General features: G+C 40.8%; 1 protein-coding gene across 2 annotated transcripts in view; it reads right to left on the bottom strand.

Moving 5' to 3' along the window:
* Positions 1–14,936, bottom strand: part of RFTN1 (raftlin, lipid raft linker 1) — a 255,311-nt gene that overhangs the window by 135,665 nt on the left and 104,710 nt on the right. For both annotated transcript variants that reach the window (XM_077130048.1, XM_077130049.1), the window contains exon 3: positions 8,348–8,534. In XM_077130048.1, coding sequence (XP_076986163.1) covers positions 8,348–8,534 — 187 coding nt within the window. The remainder of the gene's footprint in view (positions 1–8,347; positions 8,535–14,936) is intronic.

The raw sequence follows: 14,936 nt of genomic DNA, 5'->3' as shown, positions 1-14,936 counted from the left end.
AATATAACTTATGTAGATAGTTTGATTGAACACCATAAGTACTTGGAATCTCAGGTAGGACATGAGATTTTGTTGGTTTGTCCAGAGTGATGCCCCGATTAATCCCAGTGATTCGATCAGTGAGTGCAAAGCCCCCTTCGGGGAATGGTGAGAACGGAGAGAAATTCAACTTTCCCAAGTTGAATTCTTGATATTCTCACAAGCAGTGTGGACAACCAAAGCTATAGGCTGAGCCCCCAGTCTTGGGGTTTGTTCATATGAAACTTAACCCCACAGGGGATAGGTCAAGCCTACTTAAAATTAAGCCTAAGAGTCACCCCCAAGAGAGCCTCTTTTGTTGCTCAGATGTGGCCTCTCTATCCAGTCAACAAAGCAAGCAGACTCACCACCCTCCCCCTGTCTATGTGGGACATGACTACCAGGGGTGTGGATCTTCCTAGCAGCGTGGGACAGAAATCCCAGAATGAGCTGAGATTCAGCATCAAGGGATTGAGAAAAACTCTAGAATGAGCTGAGACCCAGCATCAAGGGATTGAGAAAACCTTCTCAAACAAAAGGGGGAAGACTGAAATGAGACAAAGTGGCAATGGCTGAGAGATTCCAAACAGAGTCGAAAGGTTATCCTGGAGGTTATTCTCACGCATTAAGTAGATATCACCTTGTTATTCAAGATGTAATGGAGAGGCTGGAGGGAACTACCTGAAAATGTAGAGCTGTGTTCCAGGAGTCATGTTCCTTGAGGATGATTGAATGATGATATAGCTTTCACAATGTGACTGTGTGATTGTGAAAACCTTGTGTCTGATGCTGTTTTTATCTACCTTGCCAACAAATGAGTAGAACATATGGAATAAAAATAAATAATAGGGGGAACAAAGGTTAAAATCAATTTAGTTTTGAAATGCTAGTGATCAATGAAAGCGAGGGGTAAGGGGTATGGTAGGTATAATCTTTTTTTTTTCTTTTCTGTTTTCATTTTATTTCTTTTTCTATTGTCTTTTTATTTCTTTTTCTGAATTGATGCAAATTTTCTAAGAAATGATGAATATGCAACTAAGTAATGATATTGTGAATTACTGATTATATATGTTGGTGTTTTATTTGGTTTGTTACATTTTTTTTAATTAATAAATAAATTTTTTAAAAAAAGATGATAGTGTCCATACTCTGGACCTTCACCTACTGTATGAGACCAACAAAAGAGAGATTTATTACATCTAGAACCCAAATTTTCTGTATACACAATATAAATCAATCTGTCTGGGTAGCTCATTTAAACAACCCAAATTCCTGGGGTCCAAAATGGGAATGAGGCCTTGTAATTCTGCATAGCTTAATGTCCTACCAGGGTACATCTCAGACTATGGTGGGTGTGCTGGTCTGAATCTGTGGTGGACCCCAGAAAAGCCATGCCCTTTGATCCTCATTCAATATTGCTGGGTCGGAGCATTTTGATTGTTTCCATGAAGATGTGACCCACCCAATTGTGGCTGATAACTTTTGATTAGATGATTTCCATGGAGGTATGTCTCCACCCACTGAAGGTGGAGTTGCTTGCTGGAATCCTTTAAAAGAGGAAACGTTTTGAAGAGAGTCTCTTTTTTGGTAGAGCCACGTGAAAGCCAGCAGACACTGCCATGTTCGCCATGTGCCCTTCCAGCTGAGAGAGAAATGTTGAACGTCGTTGGCCTTCTTGAACCAAGGTATCTTTCCCTGGATGCCTTAAATTGGACATTTTTATAGACTTGTTTTAACTGGGACATTTTCTCGGCCTTAGAACTGTAAACTAGCAACTCATTAAATTCCCCCTTTTAAAAACTATGCCATTTCTGGTATATTGCATTCCAGTAGCTAGCAAACTAGAACAGTGGGTGATAATTTAAAAGTATTGGGAGAGTCTCTTGAGGGGTGAAAGGAAAAAAAATGGAACTATTAAATTTCCCCATCTGGAAAAACCCAGGTACCCTCTCAATCACTAGGGACTACCAAGAAAATTGACCAAGCCCTTGGTTGCTTCCAAAAACCAAGATTCCAAAAGCCTTGCCCTTAAGGAACTTTTGTCTTTAGTGGAGAAGCTAAGACTACCTATTACGAGGCCTAAGAGCCGCTTTCAGGAAACCTCTTCTTCTGCTCACATGTAGCCTCTCTCTAAGCCCAGCTCTGCAAGGAAAGTCATTACCCTCCCTCCTATGTGGGACATGACATTCAGGAGTGAAAGTTTCCCTGATAACATATGGCAGGACTTCCAGGGGTGAGTCTGGCACTGACACCATGGGATTGACAATGCCCTTCTACAACAGGAGGAAATGAAGTGTAATAAAATAATGCATCAGTGGCTAAGAGAGATCTAATAAAGCCAAGAGGCTATTTTGGAGGCTACTCTTAGACAAGCTTCAGTTAGAAAGTGCTAATTGTCATGGTTTGCTAAACCCCAACTGACATCGCTCCTGTTGACTCCAAAGAACACCGACGGCTTGAACTGACTCTATAAAAGTTTCATGCGCTAAATTTGCTTTCCTGGGACCTATAATTTCCAAAGTGTTCCTAGACCAGAAAAATCCTAAAACCCAGAGCAACCAGCCTCTCCAAGATTATCAACTAATTATATTTCTCTATCCTTTACTGTTGACACCGCTTCTCAGCATGAGAAAATCAGAACGGGCATTGCTTAAAGATCCCTATAGATTGGGAAAAGGATCAAAGGAGAAGGAGAAGTTATAACAGTGAAAACTGGCTTAGAGAGAGAGGCCACATCTGAGCAACAAAACACGTTCTCTGGGGGTGACTCTTGGGCATACTTTTAAGTAGGTTCAGCCTGTCCTTTTCAGGAATAAGTTTCATAGGGGCAAACCCCAAGACTGAGGGCTTGGTCTATTGATTTAGTTGCCCCCACTGCTTGCAGACATATCAGAAATTCTCCAAATGGGAAAGTTTAATATTTCCTTCTTTCTCCCAAGTCCCCCAAGAGTACACCGCAAATACTTCTCTATTCATTATGTTTGAGGTCATTTTGGTAATATTCTGGTATTGGATGGTGATGACAGAAGTGTAACACTGTGAGTGTAACTAACTCACTGCACTGTATAATTGAAAATGGTTTAAATGGGGACTCTAACGTTCTATATATGTGACCACAATAAAAAGAATACAGGATCCAGAGTCACCCTGCCTGGGGGCAAGTCAGAGCTCTGCTTTCACTATCTATGTGACCTTGACAAAGAATGCCTGTGCCTCAGTTTCCTTAGGTTTAAAGTGGGGGTAATACAGTTGCTATTCCATGGGCTGATTATGAAGATGAAATGATATTTACTAAGCTAGGTACACAGTAAGCACTCAATAAACGTAATCTGTACTCATTTTGCAAGTCCTATGTGTTCACATATATGAAAACCACTGTGGCCCCTAAAACAATTCCCTCTTGTGATTGAGCCACATATTGACCCACAGCCAAAGGACACAAAGAAATTACCTGTATAAAAGGGAGGCATTAAGAAAATTTTCACCCTATAAACACATGGGTAATTCTGGGCTTTAGCAAAGACATTTGCCACTTTTCAGCTCAAATTCTAATGCATGTCGACATTAAGAGCCCTGGTGCCTGATCAGCCATGGAGAAAATAAAGAACTCTTCTGCCATAAAGAAAAGCCCGTGAGAGTCACGCAACCTCAAGCCTTACAGTTGTCCCCTGTGAATGCACTAACCCAACATTTTGTCCATCGGCGAAACATCTTTTAAAAAGAGAGTAAAAGGATCAGTTGCTCTGCATTCTCTCAATCTTTTGAAATAAGGTATGTGTTGTCCTTTCTTCTGTAGTGGTTAACCAAAGGACAAATCTGATTTTTCTCTCCAGGCTTTGTTCAAATAATTTTCACAATAGCAGCAAAAGCATATTAGGCTTTCCATCCCACATTCATTGTTTTTTTAAAAAAAAGTCATTTCGAGAACCTGCTATGATCAAGATGGTGGATTAAGATGCTTCACAGGCTCCAATCCCCTATATAAGCTTTGCACAATGAGCAAGAACTGGCAGAAACAGTTTTCTCAGGGTTCCAGAAAAAAGTAAATGAATTTAGTCATAGGGCAAGCACCTCGTCAAGAAAAAGACTACTTAAAAGTTATAGCCCGTGGTTCAGTGGTAGAATACTTGCTTGCCATGTGGGAGACTCAGGTTTGATTTCCAGCGCGTGCACACACACACACACACACACACACACACGGTGGTAGGATCTCAAGCCACCCTGGTTGGCTCCTCCCTGCCCCTCAGCAGGTGCAGAGCTGGCCAGTTCCCGGTGTGGATCCCTGGTCCCGGTTCCTGAGGGAGCTCAGTGGCCGTGAGGCCCATGCTAGGGGCATGTATGCCTGGCCCAATCTAGCCCAGGACTTTGCCCTGTACTTAGAAGGCCATTTACAGAGTCCTCCTGCACAACACTGGGTGAGCCATCAAGTCTTGCTGCCTAGGGCCAGGGATTTTGTCTGTAGGACAGCACAGTGCCCAGGACTATGAGGAAGCTGTTTCCTAGGAAGAGGGGACATTTTCAGCCTTGTAAATGAGGGAATTCCTAGGGCCACCCATGCACACCCAGACAAGACACATGCACAGGAAGGATCAGGGAGGCCCCTGAGTTTCGGCTTGGAGATATTCTCATACAACCCATTTTATGGTTAAGCCCTGAAGGAGAGCACTGGCACAGGCCAACCTGCAAAGACTGAAAAAGCTGGGGTTTTTTTCCTTTTTCTTTTTTTTTAAGTTTTGGCATTTAAAGAAAAATCAGTCATAACACCAGCCAGATACAAGCTTAAAGAACAAACAGCACAGAGTCTAAATTCCATCAATAACACATTAAAATATCAACATATCCAGGTTTCAGTAAAACATAATGAAACATACAAAGAAACAGGAAGCGATGGCCCTGGCAAAGTGGAAGATTACAAGCATAAGAAATCATTAATAAGGAAGACCAGAAAAACTTTTAAAAAATGATCCTAAATATGCTCAAACAGTTAACGGAAAACATGGACAAAGACCTAAAGGAAACCAGGAAAACAATATGAACACAAACAAACATCAACAGAGATGGAAATTATGAAAAGGAACCAAACAGAGCTGAAAACCATAAGAACAGAAATTCAAAATTCTACAGAGGGGTTCAACAGTAGGTTGGATTTGGCAGAAGAAACAATCAGAGAACTTGAAGGTAAGACAATTGAAATACTTCAGTCTGAGGAGCAGAAAGAAGAGAGAATAAGAAAAAGAACAGAGAGCCTAAGGAGTCTGTGAGACACCATCAAGTGTATCAATATATGCACTGTGGGAGGCCCAAAAGGAGAACAAGAGAAAGGGCAGAGAATATTCAAGGAAATAATGGCTGAGAACTTCCCAAATTTAATAAAAGACAGGAATGTACACATCTAAGATGTTCTCTGAGCTTCTTATAGGATAAAACCAAACAAGCTCACAACATGGCATATTATAATCAACCTGTTGAATGCCAAAATTAAAGAGAGACTTCTGAAAGCCATAAGGGAGAAGTATTGTCATGTACAATACATGTACAGTACATTCTGTCATGTACAAGGATATCTCATTAAGTGCCAATTTCTCATTAGAAACCCTGGAAGGCAATGGCATGACATATTTAAAGTGTTGAAAATAAAAAACTTCCAGCTAAAAATTCTATATTTGGCAAAACAGTCTTTCAAAAATGAGAGAGAGACTTTCTAAGTCCAACTCTACAAGGTAAATCATTACCATTCCCGCTACGTGGGGCATGGCATCCAGGGGTGAAAGTCTTCCTGACAACGCGGGACATGACTCCCAGGGACGAGCCTGGCCCTGGCATCATGGGATCAACAATGCTTTCCAGACCAAAAGGGGGGAAAGAAATATAAGGTATCAGTGGCTAAGAAGAGTTCAAATAGAATAAAGAGGCTATTCTGGAAGCTACGCTTATGCAAGCTTCAGCTAGATACTGCTAATTGCCACGGTTTGCCAAACTTCAACCAATATCACTCCTGCTAAGTCTAAAGATCATGCAGGGCTCTATATGAGATCCTACAAAAGTAAACCCACTAAGTTTCAGAAACCTAAAACCTTCAGATGGATCCTAAAGCCAGATAAGTCCAGAAACCCAGAGAAGCCAGTCTCTCCAAGAATATCAGCCAGTTCTATCCCCCTCTCCCATACTGTCGACACCTCTTTTCAACATGAAAAATTTAGGATGGGCTTAGTCCCAATATCTCTATAGACTGGGAGAAGAAGAAAATGAGAAGGAGGAATTATAACAGAGAAATTAGGATTTAACAAATGAGTGCAACTACTGAATCATTATATTGATATTTCTTTTTAGTCTACAGCTAGAAGGAAAAACCTGAAACTGTGGAACTGTAACCCATACCAAATTTTGAAATCTGTTCTGTAACTACTTGTTAAAATTGTACTTTAAAATCTATTGCTTTTTTGTATATATGTTATATCTCATAATAAAAAAATGTTTTTAAAAAAAATGAGGGCAAGATTAAGACATCCCCAGATAAACAAAAGCAAAGGGGGGTGGTCATCACTAGAACTGGCCCTATGAGAGATGCTAAAAGGAATTCTGCATACTGGAAGGAAATAAAAACAGATGAAATATCAAAGCTGCAAGAAGAAAAAAGATCCTTGGTGAGGATAGTGACATGGGTAAATATAAATGCCAGTGCCATTGTATTTTTGTTTTCTAAATCAACTTTTCACTTCCTATAGGATCTAAAAGGCAAATGAATACAATGGATTGATAAAGCAGTGACTTTGGATGATGTGTAAATGTGTAATTTGTGACAAGAACTACACAGAGGTGGAGGGATGAAGGGGTTCAGGAACATAGTTTGTGTATGCTACTGAAGTTAAGTTGGGTTCAAAGCAAACAAGATTGTTATAGACTTAGAATGTCCAATTTAAGGCCTTTGGCAACTGCAAAGAAAATATGAGTGTATATCCAAGTTCATAGTGAGGAAATTAGAGTACTGGTTGCCACGTTCGGAGGTAAGAGGAATTGGAAGCCAATGCCACAATGGGTATAGGATTTCTATTTGGGGAAATGGGAAAGTTTTAGCAATGAAAAGTGGTGAAGGTACCACCGTACTGTGAATATGACTAATCCCACTGCATAGTTGGCTTGGAAGTGGCTGAGACAGGAAACTCTACATTACACATACATTCTCACAACTAAGTAAAAAAAAAGAAAGAACAACTAAGGAGACAATGACAATTAAATGCAATACATGATCCTGTAAGAGAGAAGAAAAGGGAGCCAGGGAGGAGAAAAGGCTCAAAATGACATTACTGGGACATATGAAAAAACTGGTATACACAGACTAAGTTTTATATCAGTGTTAAATTTCTTGAACTTGAGGTAGATACATAAGTGAATATCCTTGTTCTTAGGTAATGTACATGGCAACATTAAATGTTCAAGTAGAATGACGTATATAACCTACACTCAAGTGCTCAGAAAATGGATGAAGGGATAGGTAGATATAGAGGGAGGGAGATAGACAGACAGACAGACAGACAGACAGATAGACAATGATAGAAAACAAATGCGGCAAATTGTGGTCTGGGTATCTGAGGAGGGGGAAGTAGAGGTACACTGGAGTTCTCTGTATGGGGTTTGTATTATTGCGACTGTCCGATTAGTTTGAACATATTTCAAAATAAAAAACTTTTTTTTTTAATCACTTCAATGAATTAATGTTGGTCTTTTTGAGAGACCAACCCCCAACTTTCTTTTCCCAGTAAGGCCCCTTAAAAATGAAAGAACAGTATTCGATTGGGTAAGCCAAACTGACAAAACATCCCAGAAGCCTTAAGAGTCAAAATCAAGACCAACCAATACAGCAACTTGATTCAGATGGGTTTTGCTCTTCCCAAGTGATTGATAGAACTGATGGTGGGTTCAAAATTTTAAAGAACTTGTAGATTTGGGGGAAGACATTAACATTGTATATAGCCTTTAAAAAAATGAATGTGTCTTCGGGCCACGCTTCTCAGATTACTAACATTATATGGTCATTGGCCGCACTGTTCTGGGAATACACCTCTTCAGAAGAGACATTCTTCTAGTTGAGTTTAATCCAGTAACTCAAACAAGGGGGAGAGGATGCAAAAGGAAACTCCCTACTTATATAGTATGGAATGACATTTCCTCACAGGACGCTATGAAACTCTTCTCGGAGTATCTTTTTGCCTTACGTGTAACAGAACAGAGGCCCTGGGAACAGCATACCAATTTCAGTAGCTGCCCTCCACCCCACTTCAACACACGCTAGCCACCCTATGACGCTAAGATCCACGTGCACAGGGCTTACCTTTCAGTTTTCTTGATCAGGATGGCCCTGAAGATGTGCTCAAGGGGCGTCTGCTCCTGCTCCTGGGTCAACTGCACGAAGGGGTGCAGGGCTGCCAACGAGAAGCCCTGCTGGTAGAGCTCCAGAAGCTGGGCAGGCAGGTCCAGCAGGGAGGTCAGCCTCACCGCCGAAGACCTCGGGAGCTCCGCTGGAGTGAACAGAGGGAAGGCTTGTCAGAGTCCCATCAGACCCGCCTGCCCGAACCCATCCCAGTCTTTCTCTCCTTGTCCTAGGAGAGGAACCTCTAAGTCACTTTGTTAACGTCAAGTATGTTCCTAGCTTAACGACTGACTTCAAATTAGTGGGCTGGTCATTGTGCAGCTTATACAAAGGCATTTATAACTGGATGTTGTGCTAGTTTCAAGCCATAGGAAACCTTTAAAACAACATGTTTTTAAACCTAAAACATTCCTGTGGGTATAAATTCATTTTAAGTAGGACCTTGATAGGAGACGATTTCATTTAAGGTGTGCCCACCTCATTCAGGATGGGTGTTAACCCTCTTACTGGATCCTTTATGAACAAAATAAACACACAGAGAAAAAGAAGGCCATGGAAGCTGAAAGCAATAAAACCCGGAAGAGAAGGGCAAGAGCAGCAGAGGTCACGTGTCTTGCCACGTGGCAGAGCAGCCCAGGGTCACAGGCAGCCCGTCTTCCAGAAGAAAGTATCACCTCAATGATGCCTCGATTTGGACATTTTCTGGGCTTCAAATGGTAAGCTAATAAATTCCCATTATTTAAACCAACCCACTTCATGGTATCTGCTGAAGCAGCCTAGGAAACTAAAACAGGTATCTTCAGTTTAGAGTCAGTCTTCTCAAAGACCATAACGGAAAGTTATTTCCACCCACTAGTGAACAGAAGGGGAAACAGAAAGAGGAAGGGAGAATGAAGAAGGGAAAGGGAAAAGGGGAAGAGGGGAGGGTGGAGAAGAGGGGACAGGATGAAAAGGAAGAAACCAGAAAGGAGGAGAAAAGACTATATACAAATATAAAATTAGCAAAAAACAGCATAAACCAAGTCAAGAGACAAACCAGAACAAAATTTCTATGACACTTAAAACAAGGGAATATTTTCCTTAATCTGAAAACAAACTATCTCCCATACAAAAACAAAAATAGAAAAATGGCAAAGTATATGAGTAGGTTAACTGACTAAAACAAATAAAAGGCTAATGCATATTTGAAAAGACATTTAAATTTACTCAACATTAGAACCATATATATTAAAATAACCAATGTTCCTCATCTATCAAAATATTTTAAAATTTGGATTTTAAATTTATTTAATTTTTGAGATGGGCAGACAAGGTTTCAAAAGTCAAAAGGTACAAAAGTAAATATAGCAGAAATTCTCCATCCCATCTCTATACCTCTGCCTCCCAGTTTACTTCCCTAGAGTTATCAATATTATCCAGATTTTGTATACATGTTGACAAGCTCTGAAAACAAACATAACAAATAGGTCTATATAATACATACCAGGACTATCCCCGCACCTTTTATATAAATGGTAGCATAATATGTATTTGGCTTTTTATCAATTAACAGTATACTTTTCTTAGAGAACATACAATGAGCTCTTCCTCATTCTCTTTTCACAGAAAAACAGAATATTATTGTGATGAGGTACCACAGATTACTCAAACTTTTACTTTTATAAGTAATGTTTTAATGAGAAATACAGTTCCTACATGATTTCACATATGTTGGCACGTATAGCATATCTTAAAATAAATTCCCAGATGTGGAATCGTTGGGTTAAAAGATATATGCCTTGTAATTTTTTCAGATATTGCCAGATTTTCTCCATAGAAGTAGTGATTTACCTTCTATCAGTACTATAACAAAAATGTTTCTTTTCCCACCTTCTAGTGAAAAGAGCATTACCAAATTTTTTTATCTTTGATAATTTCATAGGTAAAAAGAAAATTCTCTGTGAGATCATTTGTATTTCTTTTATTAGGCTACTTTTCTACTAAGTTAATGGTCTTTTTTTCCTATTGGTTCATAGGAACTCTTTACATACGAGGAAATTTAGCTCTTATTTGTAATTTCAGCTAAAAATATCCTTCCCCAATTTTTTGTGTCTTCTGACTTTGCATAAGGTGGTTATGCCATGTAGAATTTTTTATGAAGTTGAATTTATCAATCTTTTCTTCTGTGGTTTCTGAATTTTGAGTCATAGTAGAAAGAGCTGGGATTATAAAACAATTATCCCTGGATTTTTATAATACATATATTTCATTTTTGCATACAAGTCTTTGATCTATTTTGAATTTATCTGTCTAAAGCAGACCATGTGAATATTCAACATTTCTCCCACCAGATGTATCCATTTCTCGTCACTGATTTGAGATATCAGTTTTAGAGATAAAACTGATATATATATATATTCCTAAACTATATTTAAGAGCTTATAACTGACCCATTAATCTATCTTTCTGTGCACCAGTAGAACACTATTTTAACTTTACTGACTTTCACTATCTGGTCAGGCTAACTCCTAAATCTTCCTATCTTCCCATTCATTTTCTGAATCTTCCTGCCCATTTTTGTTTGTTTTTTCGAAATATCTTTAAAACCAGCTTTTTGTGTCTCTCCTCTCCTCCAGAAAATCAGGTTGCTATTCCTACTGACTTGTGTTCAAGTTCTAGCTTACCTGAGGGAGACTGGATATTCTCATCACGTTGCCATGCAAGAACACTGCATAACTCCATGTACTCAAGTCTCCTTTTGGGTCCTTCAGGAGCATATTACTGTTTTCTTCACATAGATATTACACAGTCATCAAGCTCATTACCAGTGACTTTTATATTTATTGCTACTAGAATAACAGTATTTGCTTGCTGGTTTTACTATAATGAAATATGTCATGGCAAGGATGTTAGAGAGCCAGGCAAGTACATTGCAGCTGGTTGGAGCAAACCTTTCTGGAAGGAGTGTGGTGTTTGCTTTAAACCTAAAAATGGCACACCCTTTGTCCAGCAACCCACCTGCCTGGTGTTTATTCCTATGGCTGGACTCATAAATGTTTTTCGAGATATGGACAAATGTAGTCACTAAAGAGTTGTTTGCAATAGTCAAAACCTGGATCCAAAGAGTTCATCATCAAGGACTAAACATTTGGACATTCCCTTTCAGGGAATTTGATATGGAAACAAGTCCAAGATACATTACTAAATTAAAAGGCATGTTGTCTAACAGTTTATCGTATGATCACTCTTGTATAAAAAAAAATTAGAAGGATAATAGTTACTAACAAATAAATTCTTTTTTCTGCAAGTTATTGCAAAAATGTCACCATTGAAAGAGGGGCCAGAGCAGGGAGGGGAGGGTGGGAAAGTAGTTTTTATTTTATTTTGTATATTCAGTACTCTATTATCATCCATAGTCATTTACGTGGAGGGTTTATAGGACATTTTTAATTTTCTTCTTTATATGTAAAAAAATGTTATTTAAATTTATATTACATATTTTTTAATGTGTTATTTTAAAAACAAATTTAAGAACAAAATCTTGGGGCACTCAGGAATCTCTTATAACATCAGAGAACTATAGCTCTCGTTTCCATACATCATGCAAGAATTTACAGGAAAAAAAAATCCATAGTGATGATTCACTGAAAGCAAGCATTCTGCTCCTGGAGAAATCTCCCTTAATAAGAGCCACAAACAAGAGTGACCCGGTGTGCTGTTGGGAAGCTGTCAGGAACCTCAGAAAAGGCATGTTCTCTTTATCCATCCCTGCGGGGGCAGACCTATTATGGGCAGGACCTTCTGGTTAGGTTATTTGGCCCATTTGAGGTGGGGCATAATCATCTTACCAGAGTTCTTTATAAGGATACAGAAAAAGTCCAGAGAGCTCAGAAAGAAAAGCCCCAGAGAAGCTAAGAAAGGACCCACAGAAGCTCAGAGAGGAAGCCACTCGAAACAGAAACTGAAAGCAAAGAAATTTGGGAGTGAAGGACCAGCAGATGCTGACCATGTGCCTTTCCATGTGACAGAGGTGCCCCAGATGCCGGCAGCCTTTCTTCAGAGAAGGTATCGCTCTACTGATAACTTAATTTGGACATTTTCACAGTCTAAGAACTGTAAACTTGTAAGCTAATAAATAGCCATTGTAAAAGCCAACCTAATCTGGTGTATTGCATTACAGCAGCTTTAGCAAACTGGAATGCAGAAAAAGAAAGTAGAAAAGAATGCAACTTTTGCCTTGAATGGGTACATTCTGGATATACTGCTGGACAAAATTCTACAACTTAAGCTAGTAAGTAATACTGAGCCCCTCTGCATTCCGCATGCACAGAAACCTGTCAAACTTGCCAAGGGTCTCCACAGCAACATCTCAGATCCAGTTAAGAGGGTCCCCTGCCCTGGACCCCGCACTTCAGAGCAATGATTTCCAAAATGTGGTCCCAGTCCCGGAGCTGCAGCATCACCTGGGAACTCATTAGAAATGCAGACTCTCAATCACCACCCCAGACCGCTGAATCAGAATTTGAGGGTGGGGCCCAGTGCTCTGTTATCAAAAGCCCCCAAGGAGATTCAGATCCTGAGAACCACTGCTCGGGCGGTTCCTTCAACCGCTCTCCTCTCCACCAGCAGGAAACTGTGGTTCTCAGGATAACAATCTGCGACCCAGACCCCAACCTCCAGAACTCATTCTACACAGCCAGAGTCCTGGAATTTCCCATTCAAATAGCCCCAGGCCCACTCTGGAGGCGTGGGCAGGCTTCTTCCCAAGGCTGATCAGTGTCCCTTAGGTGTCCACCCCCACGCCCAAGACTGGAGCCCTGCAAGTGAAGCATTCACCTGAGGTGTGAAATCTAAGGGTGTGCCACATACTCAGCTAAATATTTTAATGCAATTGACAAATTAATGCAAAAATATCCACAATGAACAAAATATCAAAATTTTAACTAAAGATAGCATCAGGATTCATGGAGTTTTTCCTTTTGCCGCAAGCTCTAATATGACACGGTATGGCACTGTTACCAACCCTGTTTTTACTTAAACCCTTGCCTCACTCACCTCAGCCTGGTCCCCTTGCAAACGTCAGCAGCACATCTGTATATAGGCTATATCAAGGGAACCAGAGGCAAACGTCCTCTGCTTTCAAGAGATGCCGGACCTACAGAACCAAAAGGCCACATGTGGCATAGACACTGTTTTTTTTTTAATTTGAAAAGCCTGAACAGACTTCTGATAGGACTGCAAACCTTTCTAGAAGGCAGTTTCAAATTAATATAGATCAGATCTAAGAAAGCTACGTAACACAAAGATCCCCTCTTCTTTGAGAAAAACTGTACATAAAGAGCAGCTGGGGAAGAATTTCCCCCAGGGAAGACGTCAGAGGAGACAGCTCCAGGACCAAGCTCTTCATCAGAACAACTATTCATCAGTCAGGAACTGCATGAACCAGTTATTTTCAAACCCCAGGGGCCAGAAGAACAGCATCCAGGGAAGTGCAAGGAGAGGCTGCTAAATCCCAGAAAAGAACAGGAAATTGCTCTCTCTGCATGGTACTGTCCAGTGCCCATCCCCCACCTCACAGCAGGTCGCCCTGGGGTCCAGCCCTGGGCTAGCTCGCAGGTGACAGAAACGGACATAAAAATCATCTTCCCCAAGAACAGGGCAGGCATGGCCAATCGCTGATCATGGCTTTTGATTAGTGAATTTGGATCCCTAGGGGCCCAGCTCTGAGGGCAGTCATTGTTTCTACCCTCCCCAGACAGGGGTCAGAGCAATGGAGACTGAGGGACGCTGTGCGTCCTCAGGGCCACCAGGAACAGTGGCTGAAGGGTCTGCTTGCAGGACAGGCGAGAGAAGCTCAGATGTGGGGAGCCATCGGAGAAACTCTTGATGCCCTTCCTGATGCCCTGCCTGGGGCACTTCTGAGCCGCTCTGCACCCCTTCTGTGGGTCTCTGGCCCTGTGTTGGCTGGGGAAGGTCAGATTCAGGGAAGTCCCCTCTAGGGTGACCCTCTACCCAGAATTTGCCCTCGAGGCAAAAGCAACCAGAGACAACTAAAGAAGTGTAAAATAACTACAGAATGTGGAAAAAGGCCTGCTGGTTTTAAATACCTGGGAGAGAGGGGCTGTCTCCTGGGAAACAGAAGAGAGAACCAAACTCCTGAAAACAGAAGAGCTCCAAAACAACTAACAAGCAAGAGCCCAGGACAAGACAGAGGCACAGAAAGACGGAGAAAACCCTGCACCCTGCATTCCCTTGGGCAGTCCTTTAGATAGGGCAGTGAAGTACAAGAAAGTCTCAGTCTTATCACTAGCTGATTATAAGACAAAGAAACAGCCATCTCAGGAAAAAGTCCCAGAGAACACATTTAAAAACATTAAACATACAGGGTGCAACTAGAATACAAGGCAGACAAAGAAACAGGAAATGATGGCCCATCCAATGGAAGAGGGTAAAATCGAGGAAATACCAACAAAGAAGAAGATAATGTCGACACAGAGGACAATGCTTTAAAAATATGATCTGGAGATGGCGGCTTAGTAAGACGCACGGATCTTAGTTCCTCCTCCAGAAC

This window comes from Tamandua tetradactyla, chromosome 15 (assembly GCF_023851605.1).
Source record: "Tamandua tetradactyla isolate mTamTet1 chromosome 15, mTamTet1.pri, whole genome shotgun sequence".
Classification (NCBI taxonomy): Eukaryota; Metazoa; Chordata; class Mammalia; order Pilosa; family Myrmecophagidae; genus Tamandua; species Tamandua tetradactyla.
The sequence above is the reverse complement of the archived record's forward strand: the minus strand, read 5'-3'. Positions and strand labels throughout refer to the sequence as shown.